This window comes from Mercenaria mercenaria, chromosome 4 (genome assembly GCF_021730395.1).
Source record: "Mercenaria mercenaria strain notata chromosome 4, MADL_Memer_1, whole genome shotgun sequence".
NCBI lineage: Eukaryota > Metazoa > Mollusca > Bivalvia > Venerida > Veneridae > Mercenaria > Mercenaria mercenaria.
Genome location: NC_069364.1, coordinates 15,748,123 through 15,765,179, shown reverse-complemented (window position 1 = coordinate 15,765,179; position 17,057 = coordinate 15,748,123). Strand labels below are relative to the sequence as shown.

Genomic DNA, 17,057 nt, shown 5'->3' with positions numbered 1-17,057 from the left:
AAAAACAAAGTCCCGTAACTTTAATGCAGAATATTTATCTAAAAGAATGTAACATGCACCATGCACAACTAGGGTTGGTACTGATCACTTGTGTGAAGTTTCATTAAATTGTGTGCAACAGTTTGGTAGATTAGGCACGCACAAGATTGCATATGCAGACTGTATGTACATAGTATGTTAACAAGAAACAAAGTCCCATAACTCTGCAATTTTTGTTGCTGAAACAACCTAACATGCCCCATGCACAACTACTGTTGTTACTGATCACTTGTGTGAAGTTTCATTAAATTGTGTCAAGGGGATGAGGAGAGATGGTGCGCACAAGATTGTGTCTAAGTATATAGTATAGTAACAAAAAAACAAAGTCCCATAACTCTGCAATTTTTTTTTCTAAAAGAACCTAACATGCCCCATGCACAACTACTGTTGGTACTGATCACTTGTGTGAAGTTTCATTAAATTGTGTCAAGGGGACGAGGAGAGATGGTGCGCACAAGATTGTGTCTATGTGTATAGTATAGTAACAAAAAAAACAAAGTCCCATAACTCTGCAAATTTTTTTTCTAAAAGAACCTAACATGCCCCATGCACAACTACTGTTGGTACTGATGACTTGTGTGAAGTTTCATTAAATTCTGTCAAGGGGATAAGGAGAGATGGTGCGCACAAGATTGCGTCTACGGACAGACGGCCAGACGGACAGACAGACAGACAACCTGAAACCAGTATACCCCCCCTTACAACTTTGTTGTCGGGGGGTACAATGATGGACCAGTCCATTATAGAAATTTAGCAGGGTGGAGGTTAAGATGACAACGTTATAGATCTGCTATGCTAGGGACACTCCTATCTTATCAAAATTTTTTATATCACTGATCCAACAAAATTATATGATGTTTCCATGACGTTATTTACCTCATGTCACAAGCCAGGGTTTGAGGTAGCGGTTTAAGGACAGGAAGTTCAATGTTTCCACGACTGCCAGTACGACGATGTCCACGTTTCACCGTCTTCTCGCCTTCAGTTAATGCCATTGAAGATAAATCTGCAAAATTTACTCAATTATTAATGGTCGCTTCAGAACTTTAGAAAATATTTCCAACATTTATAGATCTTATCTTGTTTTTCTTCACGCCTTAGGTACCTGTTAAAATATTTATCTGTTTTTTTTTTTCATTACTATAGTTACTTCCAAAGCCTCCACTGTTTTTCATGATGAAATTATTTCTTCCTGGCTGAAAGTCACTGAATTTTCTCTGTTTTTTAATTTTGACTCCTCAGTAACTGCTACATATTTTTCTCTCAAAGTTTCAACATATATGCTTCATATAAGACTGGTGTAATTAATTATACTAAACAACCAATTTTTAGAGTTGAAAATCGAAACAAATTTCAATATGTATTAATATAGGTCACTAAAATAAATATCAATTAAACTACTGCAGATTTTAATGTACTGGCTGACAACTAGTCCCCTGATAGAGCTTGTTATCGGACAAGATTATTCTGGGATGAAATCTTTTGTGGTGTGACTTTTATTTACGTATTAAAACGTTGATCATTCAAAAATGCAAGGGAATGAGCAAGATGCTCAAGCTATCCAGGGTTTCAAACAATCCAAATACGTGTATAGAAAATGGCCACAGATTTTGCTTGGTGTCACAGTACTTGAGCCACCGATGCTTGAGTGAGAGATATTTCACTGTATGTTAAATAATTTCTAAGAAAATGATTACTGAAAAAAAAAACTTTGAATTTCGTTCAGCGACTAGTTTGCTGCCAGTACATTAAATGCAACATTTTTCTTCTCATTTTTCTTTTATGATGTAAAATTTCTAAATGTAACATAAATGTTAAATCTTTTCTTCAACAAAATTATCACCAGAAAATATCTAATGGAAAGACACATACTGCTTGGGATGGGTAACATAATGAAAATACTGTGGACTGTAGGGGACAATGATACTGGTAACTGTGGTAACATGCATAATTCCATACATTTTACATTGACATAATTTCAAAGCATAATTTTCTATTTATTGGCAGTTAATATGATAAGCCATATACACAAAATTTTAAAAAGCTGTCTTCAAAAAGAAGGAAAACAAGAATGATGGCAAATTAGCATATTAAACAAACAAAACTAAAACACGTCAAGCCCATAAATGTCACTATAAAATTAACAAGAGCTGTCACTAATGGTGACAAATGCCCCCGCAGCACCTTGACCTTTGACCTGGTGACCTTGACCATTGACCCCAAAGTCAGTAGGGGTCGTGTACTCAATAAGTACTATCAGCAAGTGAAGTTTGAAGGTCCTGGGTGCAGTGTTCACAAGTTAAGTGCCTTCATGCAAAAAGTTAACATTGTGATGAACGAACGAACGAACTAACGAATGGACGGACAGTTGAAAACTAATATGCCTCCCTTCGTGGCATAAAAACTAATGAAATGAAAATACATTATATGTGTAATTGTTAAGTAATGCTTTGCAGTAATTAAGTTTACCAAAAATGTATTGAAATCTATCCATATATATATACAACGCCCACAAATACACTCCTTTTCTGTGTTTCTCATAATCAAAAGCTTTTACATAAACCAAACATTTTGCAAAAAAAACATAGTTAAGCATAAATTATGACATGCAATGTTACACACATATATCTACGTTACGTATGAATACATCACCTACTTTGATATCTCTTACGTAGAATACACCATGCTAACGCTGTTAGTAAAACACAAACAATAATTTAGTAAATAACTATCCCAAATACCTAAAAAGGAACTATATTTTATGAATATAAGTTACTGTATAAAACAGATACATTTGAAAAGGTCAAGTCTGAAAAAAGCATATATTATATATCCAGACAAAACACATTCTTTTGATTGGTCGAGAGCTATGCATGTGAGGGACTCCAAATCAGTAATGACTAAATACTGACAGAGACTGTCCCAATTTAATTTTCATGATGTCAATATCACTTTTTCATAAAACAGGGTTTGTAATATATTGTAAACTTATATTTGGGTTAATATGTAGTATTGTAGACTGCCTGACAGTAATCAACCAACAGTGAATTATGTCATCTATTTTAAAATAATAAGTGACTGTGTATTGCAGTGGCAATACAGAAGTCCCCTACTGGCGGAAAATTTTCAATAGTGACCTTGACCTTTGACCAACTAGCATAGGTGATGTGTTGACACACTGTCTCATCATGGGGAACATTTCTGTGTAGCGCTAACATAATCCACCGATGCAAAGTTATGGAGCAGAAACAATTTTTACTTGACCTTCAATAGTGACCTTGACCTTTGACCTCTAAGCATAAGTCATGTACCTGCATAATCTACATATTGCCCTCTTTATAATTCACATACAAAGTTTTATGAACCTAGCTTGAATACTTTGAGTAATTGCAGGATCAAGATCTGCGGATGGACAGACAGACGGCTGGACAGACAGAGGGCATTCATATAGTCCCCTCCAGTGTTCCATCGGTAGGGGACTAAAAATCCTGTGATAACTGTCCAACACTAGAATCTTAATTAATACCACTGATGTTAGAAGTCACTACATTGTAAAGTCGTTAGTCACAATGCACCTCTCAGTAATGTATTTGCATGCTTAATCAAAATAACATGAGCATTAAATAAATGATGAATTTGTGTAATGTACAAGTCTATGCTAAAGTTTAAATTACATTTAAGGGTAGCAGTTACTAAGAGGTGCCTATTATACAGATGTGTCTACATTAGTATCTCTCCAAACACACCTATAAAACAGTCTAACAAAGTGTACATAGCAACTTGTCAACAACACACACAAGTTCTACATGTTAACTTATAATATCTTATAACATCTTCATAATTTAAAATGTATAGTCAGATTCATTCAAAGTGTTCTTTCTGACAAAAATTATTCACCTGTTGAAATGGTAATTTTATTTACAAACTCAAGGATGTCAAGGTAATATATGCAATAATCGCTGATTATATTTCGACTGCACTTCACATGCTCTTAAATGAATATGCCTATGTGTGTTACTAACAAAGTTGCTACAATACACGGGTGCCTGTCACTTACTGCACAATGTAACATAGAGATCGGCAAATGAGTTTATGTCGAGAGATTTGCTCCGCCTCATTCCTTTGGGAACCAACACTAATACAAGCAACAGGTAAATAATGTAATGTAAACAAGGGAACCAATACTTATAATGTAAATATATGTCACATCAATGATAACTGTTCTGTTCATCCCAAGGGAGACAGCTAATTTAGGCAATGAGTAAGAATATGGCACCAAAAGCAGGAGCCAAGATCTACTAAAATGTAAGTGATCTAAACTTTTCTAGTGAGAAGCAGCTGGTATGAGTAATATATGGGAACAGTGATGGCAAAGTGGGGAAATTATTAGCATATATAAATTGTATGTTTTGCTATATTTTAGTTCCTTTTCTGGAACGTTTTTAATACAGGCAATATTTAAGAAAATGAATTTAAATACTAGAACTATCACTCAGCTAAACATACATATTAGCATGTATGTTTTCTTATTTTGTAACACACTAATATAAACAAAAATGTGATATTTCCAAGCACCTTTCACAATTTGTTTTCTATGTATAATGACAAAAACAAGAGCTGTCATATAAAACAGGGTGCTGTACTATTTCGATGCTGGACAGGGAAATTAGGAACATCACAGAAAGGCGGAGCTGTCACTGAAGTGTTTAATGACTCCAATGGGGTTAGACATTGACCAACAGTTTAAATGTATGAAGTAATAACAGAGGTAGAGGTAAAGTGTATCAAAACATTAACTAAAAGTAAAAGGGACATAATTCACGGAAATTTCTACAAGTGCAATGTACCATATGTCTAATCATGTAGATAATAAACAACTATTTAAAGTCTGAATTAAATCTATCTAGTAATAACTGAGACAAAGCAAAAGTGCAACTCAACTTGAACCTGAAATTCTGAGTAAAAAGGGGCATAATTCATAAAATAATGGTGCCGGTGTTATGGACCATGTGTGGTATGATGTGGGTGACCATATGGAACATTTTAAGTTTGAATCAAATCCATTCAGTAATAAAAGAGATAGACTGAAAGTGCACTAAAACTTTAACCTGAAATTCTACGTAAAAAGATGGGAAAATTTATGAAATATTGGTGCCAAAGTTGCCTTGTGTCATATGATGTGAGTGATGATAAGGAATAAGTATTGTAAGTTTGAAGAAAATCCACCAAGAAATTACAGAGAGAAAGTGCATCAAAACTTTAACCAATGTGTAGATGTGGAACGGACGCAGACACTGACGCCAGGTTGAGTAGGATAATCTCCTCATACTTTGTAAAGTCAAGCTAAAAATCATGAAAGTCATAAACACAGTTTTACAGGCACAGCTGACAAATTATCTGGATTTCACTTCTTAAATCAAAGAATATTTCACTGACTATTTAGGCATTGACAGACTGACATACAGACATCAGGTTCCAAGCTTATAAAACTGAGTTTGGAGACCAGACTCCGACATCTGATTGGCTGTTACTTAACACATATCTGAGATCAACCAATGGCAAGACTACGTTGAACTTCTTAAACTGATCTCCAATCTCAGATTTTTAACCTTAGTAACCCTGTTTGTGATTCATATATAAGGAAATAATGATATTTATCTTTTGCCAAGTTAGAGAGGGCATTCGGAACATTTTCCTGCCTCTAAAACTAAACAGAACTGACACAACACTTTGTGCTGCTTAATTTTTTTTTAGAAAAATAATGTGCTAAGTCAAATTGTTTCTTTTAAAAAAACGTTTTCAAGAAGTTTACCAATTTACTAGATACAACAAGAAGCCATGTGCAAAATAAACCAGCAATAAAAATTGTGACTGACAAGTAACCACCAGATCTTTTCGGCATATATTCACTGCTTGAAATAAAATGGAAGCAAACAACATCTTGGAAAATAAAATGAACGTACCAACGTTAGTAAAAATCCATTTATATATTCCGCTGTTGTTTCTAACAAAAACAGCTGTAATATGGATAAAAACAGATGAAATGATCAAACAAATTTTAATTATTCTTTGAATATTCTTTTATTTCTCACATTTTTCACCCCGGGCTGAATGCCAGACTAACCAACCAATTGGGCCAATGTTGTCTTGAATGAATGCAATGGGTATTTACCAAATTTTCTCTCTAAAATACAATACTGTTAACGGTTGTATTTATACACATCTGAGGTTATTGCAAACAGAATCACTATGGGACATTAGCAAGACCATAACTATACCTAACCAAATGGAGACTTTTGCCTCTGTCATAGACTCATACTTCAAGACACAAGTTCTTAAAACTAAGTAATGCAGAAATTGTAATGTCTTTCCCTCATTGCGAATTAAGCTACTGCCAAAGCAGTACTGCTATCTCTTTTTTTAATTGCCTTATCTAGCTTAAGGCAAGGCTAAATGAAAACATAGAAAAAAGAACTTCAACTCATTTTTTTTGTCTTCAGGGTGCACGTCCCAGTCAACTACGGTATTCATTCTGGTTTATGCGGGCTGTTTTTAAGTATTTCAAGCAATTATATGTGACTGTACATTCTTATTTTTCAAAATGAAATTTGCTACCATTTTTCATCTGCATAGAATATGGTATTACATATATGTAGAGGTCTATAACTAAAACGAACTCTGTTATACAAGGGGTAAGAAAACTTGTGTAAATGAAGAATTTCTGATTGTGAATCAATTAGATCTTAACTTTCTAAGATACCAGCAAAACTATTCATATGACAACTTAGTAAGTTTACCATTAATAAAACTTTAAGAAAGCAACACTTTTGATGTTCATCCAAAAATTGAAGCAATATTTTTGATAATAAAATAAACATAAACATATTACTATAATTTCTGAATCATTCATGCATTAAAACTGAGAAAACAATTTAGAGTTTACGAAATGTTTTCAAGACTGCAATCAGTTTAAGTAAGATCCTGAAGCTTTAAAAAAATCACGGTCTAAGATTTAATAGTTTCTGAAAGCATATGACAGATGTCTGCATTTATGCAATTTCTCTAAACACATTCTGAAGTCACTTTTAAAAGAACAACATAGTTCAGGATAAAGTCCACGTGTTTTTTCAACACAGAAAAAATCAATGGATGAGATGAATATGTTCACAGTTATGGTCAAGATGATTGCCCAGTACTTCATATAGATAAGTTATAACGTATCTTTGCCAATTTAGTACCTTTAATTTTAGAACAATAGGGGCATGATGGCCCTAGACCACTCACCCAAGTTTCAGTACTTTTAACAGTTTTAGTAATGGGTCAAACAAGAAAAATATCAGTGGGGAGGGTGTGTGTGGTTTATAGCATGATACCAAGAGACAATATCAAGAAACACATGTGTGAGTGTACAGGGGTGAGAAGTGGGGGAGGATAATGTGGGCAGGAGCTTAAAGGTTTTGGTACCGAGTCACCAAAGGAACATTTGTGTGCAATTATTTTTTGAATTTTGGCTACCAGTTTTAAAGGAGGCAGTTTTTAAAAATTTCCATATAGCACCACCCCCTGGTAGTCCTTTTTTCACAATTCAACATGGCTTGGAGGAATGTGGATGAGGGTCATTCCAGGAACATTTCTGTGTAACTATCACCAGTTTCTGAAGAAGGTTCTTTAAGTTTTATATTTTGACTGCTATGGCTACCAGAATTCTGTACTGATGACCTAGTTTTAAAGGAATCTGAAAGTGGACCAAGCAAGGAACATTCCTGTGAAATTTGGCTGAAAGTGACTCATAGGTTTAGGAGATGTTCTTTTAAGAAATTGTGGATGATGAACATCCAATGACCCTACAGCTCACCATCAGCATGAAGAGAGCACTGTGCTCAGGTGAGCTATAAAGTTTGTACTATAGCCTCTGGTGATATCACTTCTACCTGGTTCTTGAAAAATAAAGAACAAATTTGGAGAAAATCTTTTACAGCTTTGATGAATCAGACTGCAAATTGTTAAAAAGTGCCAAATTGGTGCAATTACCTATAAAGTAAGAAATAGAGACTTTTGTGCACAAAAGAAATTAAACAGAATAAGTCAGTAAACAAAGAGTCTAAATTCTTTACAAGTAACAATGACTCAGTAAAACATTAAGACTTAAAATAACAATTTTTGTTTACAGAAAGCAAGCACGAAATGAAGATATGACAAAAAGAATGAAGAATGAGGGATGTATAGATGCTAACCGTGGCAGTCCGCTTTATTACCTGGGGACAACAGGTTGGGGTCAACCTGTCTCCCAGAGTCACTATTCCCTTCCTCTATCTCCACATAGTTCTGCAGATGGGACCACAGTGCTGACTTTCCCTGAAACAATAATACGTACTTCCTCTAAACAAATAAATCTTAGGTACACTCAAAAATTTGACATGCGAAAAATTTGTTGTGTGAATTCTACCATTTGAAAAAGATATACAGGTGGTATGTAAAGGGGTGTGGAAAATTACTATGTAGTTAAACAACACTGTTTTTATAACAAAAGAAGAACTTTTTCCCCAGAAGCAGAAAAGGTAACAGATCTTAAATAATGTTCTAGATGTTCTTTTTTGTTGCACAAACTGTTTTTTATTACTAAATATCATTATGCCCAAAACTTTCACACATTGCAAAGCAAGAATGTTTTAGAATGAAAGGAACAACTTTAGTGATATAAAGGTAACCAACCTTTTTAGTTTGTAGACCATGACTCCAGATTCTCTCTAAAAGATCGCACAGACTGGCAATTAGTGTGTTCTCCTCTACCCCTGTGATGTTACCCTCACCATGACCCAGTTCTACTGCCTCCTGGCCCATCTTCTCAACCAACATACGCTTTGTCTGCGACAGTCATATAATAACAACATGTAGTACACCAGTTTTTTAAATAATTTTACAACATAAAATTCTTTTTAAAGTGAATAGAGATGAATGATCATATATTTAATGGCACAATCATATCAAATCAAATCAAATCAAATATAGTTTATTAGCAGTTATTAAAGGCCACCGGCCCAAAATACATTCACAATTGATATAACATAGTGTAACATGTCGAGGTATGGTTCACACACATAAATGATGTTGTTGTTGTTTATGGTATGAGTAGGAATTACATTTCAACATATCGATCTTTAGATATCCTGTATATATACGTATATGCGTATACAATTTCAAGAAAAGCAACATACATTTATTGGCATATCTTTCGTGAGCAGTACTGTTTTTAGAATTTACTTATTCGACGATTCTCAATTGAAATGCATTAACTAGAAATCCTGCTAAGGAGAAAATACTATCTGCGTTATAAACAACTGGTCACATACAACACCATTCACCCATTCGTCTCTAAAATACATTTTTCTAAGTTCTTTGTACTGTGGACACACGATAAGAAAGTGTATCTCATTTTCCACCACATAAATATTTCTCTCCAAACAATATTTACAGTATCTATAGTCTCTATCTATGTTCTCGTGCCTACCCCAGTGCTCCAGCTAGCTATTTACAGCAGGGCGCATCGCCCGTTCCGAAATTCGTTCCGCCCTGTTGCCCCGCCAGGCACCCTGCCCGTTTTAAAACCATTCATTTCCTTTTTTTTTAGCCAAACTTCCTTTTTTTGCCTCAGTGATTATAATACACTGCTTTATTGCCCCCTTTTTATCGAGTGATACACGCCGGGGGGCATTGACATAATTAGCAAACAATTAAACAATTACCTGCTGTAATCGTGCCCGAGGCAGACCATGATATTTTAGACTGCTCCACTAGCATTAAAATCATTGAACCTTAGTGTTAAAACAGTTTGCAAACCAGTCTGAAATCATTATCATTTCGTGCCACCTGTCAAAGTGTACTTTCGTTTTCGGTAATGTAGTCGTAAATACCCCTTTATACACAACTGAAACTTAAGTCCAGACAACAGACATTTATATGTAATTAATAAAAATCGATCACAATCAAATTTAAATAGGAAAATATTTTGATTTTATCGTTTTACAAGTTTTTGAAATCGAAAGTAAGTTGTCGTCTGCTATGTGAAATTACCGATTTTTCATGAAGATTTCTTTGAAATTAGTTTACTAAGATGTAATGACAGGGTACACTTTAATGTCAGATACTGTGAAATGATGTTAAACTGTCTTTGCATCACAATATTTTTTCAAAAATATTGTTTGAACTGGACATTCGACGACTTTTAGAAAAAAGTGTAACCATATCCGGATATAAAATTTTGGATACCCGGAATATGTCTATTACAAGTGCTAAACTTGCTTTTAGACTGTTGTAAGTTAAAAACTTTGCCCGATTTCATTTATTTAAGTGGAAGTTTAAACTTTATTTTCTGTATATAATATGTTACAGGTATAAATTTATAAATATCAAGTAGCCTACATGGAGAAGATGTGTACTGAAATTGTAACAAGTAAAATAGGCCTAAACACATAGATATTGTTATTCAGTATGCAATTACAAAGAAATGTTACAAGTTGAAAATCAATGCCAAATAAAATACAAACAGCAGAATTTTTAGTTAATAAATAGGTGCATTAGAGATGACAGACATAGCCTATTAAAAGACCATACCTAAAGTGTGCCAAAAAACATGCCTAAATTATGCCAAATTCCATGCCTAAAGTATGTTAAAATGCACTGTATGCATGGACCAGTTATATTTTTTTCCCGGGGGAGCATGGTCCCGGACCGACCACCACCCCAGAAGTGCCCTTTTCAGTGCCAGCACCCTGCCCTTTTTTAATCCTAGCTGGAGCACTGTACCCCTTTCAATCATTAGACAATGACTTGAGCATCGAAAGCTCGATAGTGTGCGCTTCTGGATATATGTAATTGGTAAACACAGGTAAGTTTCTGTATCAAGTAGACTTTTATAGAGTTTATATGATAAAGCCTTTGGGGAAGAGCCAATATCAGTGAATACAGGTTGTTTGGCACAGTCTTTCACCCTTTCAGAAAACGCATGCAAGAATGCGTAAGGGTCTCCGATTTCACCAGTTATCCAAGCGAATCCAAATCCATATTGCAACAATATCATAATTAATGGACAATGTTTGTCTATAATAAAACTTAAAACCAATAAAAATCAGGATTTGAAACAAAACTTGAAATAACCAATCATGTTTGTACAATGAAATGCAGAAACAACATTTAACAACATCCCTCAGCTAGCTTTTTAATATTTCCCAATTACAATAATACAAAGATGTTTGTAATTTTCTGCAATCCATATTACCAAAATTAAAAGCTTGAAAGAATCAGAAGTATCTACCTATTTTGACATACTCAAATACAAGCAGTTTCCAAAATTTGTTTAGTAATTCATGGATTACACACAAATAAGTTTTTTAACTGTTCATCACATTTTTTCAAAGTATCTGTAAAGTCATATCCATTGTCAGTGACTAATGACTTGTTTTCTGTATTAATCAAAATCCACTTTCAGCTTATGTTGTCAATAGGTAGTAAGTTTTTAATGGCAAACTTTTAACAAATTTTGACTGATATCAAAATGAGTCACGCCTAGATTTGCCAATGTGTTTGGTGCCAAAGTAATTCTATTGTGCTTCATCTTTAAACCTGTAATACCTTTGTTTTACATTCTTTGAGCAATGCCTCTACAAACTTCCAGTTGGTTTGAGCCACGCCCCCAGCCGCCATGTCCGTCAATCTCGGCTGTAACAACTTGCTCCGCGCCTCTGCCATGTATTTCTACAATATTTCATGAATATTGCTTGAGAAGTAATTTTGGGTTATAAAAACTCTGTGCTGAAAAATTTGAAATAATCAGAAATCTATTTAAATTAATTATATAGTATCTAATCTATGCTATATGTGAATACAAATTTAATGAATGGTTAATATATGATTGTAAGCAAACGTAAACATGGGCTTCATCTGGGAATATAGGTTGTTACTATGCATAGACAATACTGTATGTATGTATGCAAATCATTAATTTTTTTCTTTTCAGTCTATAACAGCTTTTGCGTATATAAATAAATTATTGTAAACAACAACACTAAAAAATATTTAATTTTCTTTTAAACTTGTAAACAAGCATTCTCTATTAACACTACACACTGAAACAAGAGGACCATGATGGTCCTGAATCGCTCACCTCTTCCCACATGACCCAGTTTTGAGTATAACATTGTTTTTTCTATTATTTGACATAGTGACCTAGTTTTTGAGCTCATGTGACCCAGTTCTGAACTTGATCTAGATATTATCAAGATAAAAATTCTGACCAATTTTCATGAAGATCCATTGAAAAATATGGTATCTAGAGAGGTCACAAGGTTTTTCTATTATTTGACCTATTGACCTAGTTTTCGAAGGTACGTGACCCTGTTTTGAACTTTACCTAGATATCATCAAGGTGAACATTCTCACTAATTTTCATGAAGATCTCATGAAAAATATGGCCTCTAGAGAGGTCACAAGGTTTTTCTATTTTTAGACCTACTGACCTAGCTTTTGACCGCACGTGACCCAGTTTCAAAACTGACCTAGATATCATCAAGGTGAACATTCAGATCAATTTTCATGAAGATCCATTGAAAAATATGGCCTCTAGAGAGGTCAAAAGATTTTTCTAATTTTAGACCTACTGACCTAGTTTTTGACCGCAGTTGACCCAGTTTCAAACCTGACCTAGATATCATCAAGATGAACATTCAGACCAACTTTCATACAGATCCCATGAAAAGTATGGCCTCTAGAGAGGTCACAAGGTTTTTTTTATTATTTGACCTACTGACCTAGTTTTTTAAGGCATGTGACCCAGTTTCAAACCTGACCTAAATATCATCAAGGTGAACATTCTGACCAATTTTCATGAAGATCCATTCAAGGGTATGGCCTCTAGACAGGTCACAACGTTTTTTCATTATTTGACCTACTGACCTACTTTTTGACGGCATGTGACCCACTTTCGAATCTGACCTAGATATCATCAAGATGAACATTCTGACCAATTTTTATGGAGATCCATTCACAAGTATGGCCTCTAGAGAGGTCACAAGGTTTTTCTATTTTTAGACCTACTGACCTAGTTTTTGACCGCACATGACCCTGTTTCAAACCTGACCTAGATATCATCAAGATGAACATTCAAACCAACTTTCATACAGATCCCATGAAAAATATGGCCTTTAGAGAGGTCCCAAGGTTTTTCTATTATTTGACCTACTGACCTAGTTTTTGATGGCATGTGACCCACTTTGGAACCTGATCTAGATATCATCAAGATGAACATTCAGACCAGCTTTCATACAGATCCCATGAAAAATATGGCCTCTAGAGAGGTCACAAGGTTTTTCTATTATTTGACCTACTGACCTAGTTTTTGAAGGCACGTGACCCACTTTCAAACCTGACCTAGATATCATCAAGTTGAACATTCTGACCAATTTTCATGAAGATCTCATGAAATATATGGCCTCTAGAGAGGTTACAAGGTTTTTCTATTTTTAGACCTACTGACCTAGTTTTTGACCGCACGTGACCCAGTTTGGAACTTGATCTAGATATCATCAAGATGAACATTCAGACCAATTTTCATACAGATCCCATGAAAAAGATGGCCTTTAGAGAGGTCACAAGGTTTTTCTATTATTTGACCTACTGACCTAGTTTTTGATGGCACGTGACCCACTTTCGAACTTGACCTAGATATCATCAAGGTGAACCTTCTGACCAATTTTCATGAAGATCTTGTGAAATATATGGCCTCTAGAGAGGTCACAAGGTTTTTCTATTTTTAGACCTACTGACCTAGTTTTTAAAGGCACGTAACCCAGTTTCGAACTTGACCTAGATATCATCAAGGTGAACATTCTGACCAACTTTCATAAAGATCCCATGAAAAATGTGACCTCCAGAGTGGTCACAAGCAAAAGTTTACGGACTGATGCACGCACGCATGCACGGACGACGGACACCGCGCGATCACAAAAGCTCACCTTGTCACTTTGTGACAGGTGAGCTAAAAAGAAGAAGAATTTCTATGAACAAGGATAAGGGAACGGTAATCCTCATGCCTTATAACAGTTACCAATATAAAATGAATCCTGAAATTTGGAGGTGTTAACCCTTATCATGCTGGACACAACTGATTCTGCATTTGTGATCAGTGTAGATCATGATCAGCCTGCACATCCGTGCAGTCTGATCATGATCTGCACTGTTTGCTATTCTGCCAGTATCATTTTGGTAAGCAGTTAATTGTACTGTACAAATTGGAAGATGGACATTGTTAGTTCATTATAGAAATTTAGCAGCGTAAGGGTTAACAAATGTAATTCTGTCTCTCAAAGAAAACATGATGCTCAGAAATGTCAGGAATAAATGTAAAAGGTCAAACTGTATACATGCTGTACAAGATGCAAATCGGAGCAAGAAATTTGTCTTCACAATAACAAAAGATTTCAAGCATTTTTGTAGTAGGAAAGATGAATCATAGCAAAATTGTCTTTATAACTTTGTGATGGTTTGTAGAGGACGGTTATTAGGTCATTTCTAAAATTATTACAAAATGTTCCGTATGTAAATATAAATTCCAAATCTTACTTCTAATACATGAATTTTAACGGTCATTACACTATTAGCACCGTGCTGGCATTTACTCCCCAAATGAATTCAAATAATATTTTTTAAACATGTTTTTTCTGTTGATTATAAAGGTGGAGTGTAGAGGGGTGGGGGGGGGGGGGGGGGTTAAAGTGCATTGAAAAATATTTACGCTTAAAATGCATTTTAAAAAGTCTAAGTATTCTGAAATACTTTTTGCCATTTTTAGTGGCAGTCAGATAATTCAAGTCTGATCCCTGGTTTCGGAGTTTCATTTATTTTTCTCATAACATATCAACATGAAACAAAGGTGAATCCTGCTTTATTTTTTACAAAACTTATCAGTTAACATTTTTCTAATTTAGAACCAAGCTCAAGACTCTTGGTTCCACTCTGAACACCAGTCTCAGAAAGCTGTCTTGCCACTGGTTACCGTAATTTCAAAAGTTTGCTCAGATACAGCCAATCAGATGCTAGAGTTTTTAGACTGGACCCTGGGTCTCTATTTCAATACCCCTTGCTGGCTTGCCAACCACCTGGAACTTTCAAATTATGCTCATTTGATTTCTCACTTACGACATCTTTATGCAACAAAAATGTCGAGTAAAATGGAAAATTTTGCTGCCAGGCTGTAATACAATGTATAGGAAAGGCAATAAATGTATGCTAATGTACATAGTGCAGTCCTTGTACGGAATATATACTATAGATTGGATAATAATCCCAATGGAATTATTTTCACTTAAAACTGAGCACCTTAAGCTTCCAAATTTAAAACAATACTGGGTGGAATACTGGCATTTACCAGAATCAAGCTAAGGTATACCAAATCCTAATTTTAAGCATCTGACTATTAAAATTATTTTGAACAATATACAAAGAAATATTATCCAATCTATAGTAGACAGATGAAGGTAAAAAGAAATGAAATATACTTCAAAATCTCCGGTTAACATATTATCTTCCTGCAATTCAGGATCGGATTCTGGGCTTACATCTTCGGGATTGAAACTAAATGTAGATCTAGTAGTCTTTGAAATGTATATAACAACAAGTAAGCAAAGAAACAGGGGCTTCTACAGTTAAATTAAAGACTTAATATGCTAATGTTTAAAAGGTGCTGCACAAATAGGATATGCAAAGGAAGCCGTGGGCAAAATTTATCAATTACATAATATTTATCATCTTAAATATTTTTCTCTGAATTTTGTTGCCATCTGATTAATGGACCAGAATACTGGACACTTTTCTTAAAATTGTGTATTTTGAATTAACTTCCCTTTAGTAAATTTGACTCCGTAATATCAGTCAACAAAGCTTTACAAAGTTGTTTTCTTAATTTTTTGTATTTTTAATTACCTCCCTTTGTTAAATCTGAAGTAAAGTGTATTTATAGCTTTATAATAAATATTTGATATAAAATTTCACTATTTTAACAAAAAGCAAACAGAAAATAAAAGCACTTTTGGACTTTAAATTTTGCTGAAAAAAGTGTAGATTAAAACAATGTGTTGTTCTTAATAATAAGTAACATTAATGACATATCCAAACTGTAAAAATCCAAGACAAAATGCAAGCGGAAGCACAGATATACATTTCAATTTCCCACTGAAGTTATTTAATTCCTGTTCAGTAAGTAAAAGAACTGTAACCATGGATATATACAAAATGTTCTTAAATTACCAAAAAACCCCAAAAGATCAGAGTTTCATCAATGCACTTTACATAAAAATTGTCACATTTCAGCTCAAAATGAGAAAAACACCAGTAAAAGTGTCAGAAATGTCAAAATTCCGAACATTACGCTTTTCAAACAATTTCACACAATTTAGCTATTCAAGTGCAGTGTGTTCATGTTAAGCCTGATTCTTCGGTCTTAAACATGTAGCAGCAACTCTGTTAAATTAATTGTTTGTTTCTTTTGGGTTTTACGCCATTTTTCAACAGTTTTTCAGTTATGTAATGGTGGGCAGTTAACCTAACCAGTGTTCCAGGATTCCATACCTGTACAAACCTGTTCTCCACAAGTAACTGCCAACTTCCCCACATGAATCAGAGGTGGTGGACAAATGATTTCAGACACAATGTCTTTTATCAAATCGTCATGGAGAACATATGGCCCGGCTGTGGATCAAACTCGTTACCCCACTATAAGAAGATCTGCGCTCTCCCTATCGAGCTAAGAGGGTTAAATTAACTGGACAACGGATTTTAGCAGACAAGTATTATCATGTGTAGCCTATAGCGATTTACTGCAATTTAAGAATGAATCTGAAAACTTCTCTTTTACGGTGCTGAAATGCACTTCTGAGTGCAGGTTTTAGTGAGGTAAATATTTTGGTAAAAATTAGCATTTCAAAAAGTGTGACTTACTGTGTGTTAACAACTGTTCCAAGATTACAGTT

At 34.5% G+C, this 17,057-nt stretch overlaps 1 protein-coding gene across 12 annotated transcripts in view; it reads right to left on the bottom strand.

The window, feature by feature from the left end:
* LOC123552685 (DENN domain-containing protein 5B-like) overlaps positions 1-17,057 on the bottom strand; it is a 57,113-nt gene that overhangs the window by 14,333 nt on the left and 25,723 nt on the right. For 4 of the 12 annotated variants that reach the window (XM_053540554.1, XM_053540552.1, XM_053540555.1 and 1 more), the window contains 5 exons: positions 11,668-11,790; positions 8,752-8,904; positions 8,274-8,394; positions 4,097-4,174; positions 916-1,045 (listed from right to left, as the gene is read on the bottom strand). In XM_053540554.1, coding sequence (XP_053396529.1) covers positions 916-1,045; positions 4,097-4,174; positions 8,274-8,394; positions 8,752-8,904; positions 11,668-11,790 — 605 coding nt within the window. Of the gene's footprint in view, positions 1-915; positions 1,046-2,695; positions 2,732-4,096; positions 4,175-8,273; positions 8,395-8,751; positions 8,905-11,667; positions 11,791-15,587; positions 15,684-17,057 lie in introns of all 12 variants that reach the window. The other 8 variants (XM_053540545.1, XM_053540548.1, XM_053540546.1 and 5 more) reach the window with 6 other exon arrangements.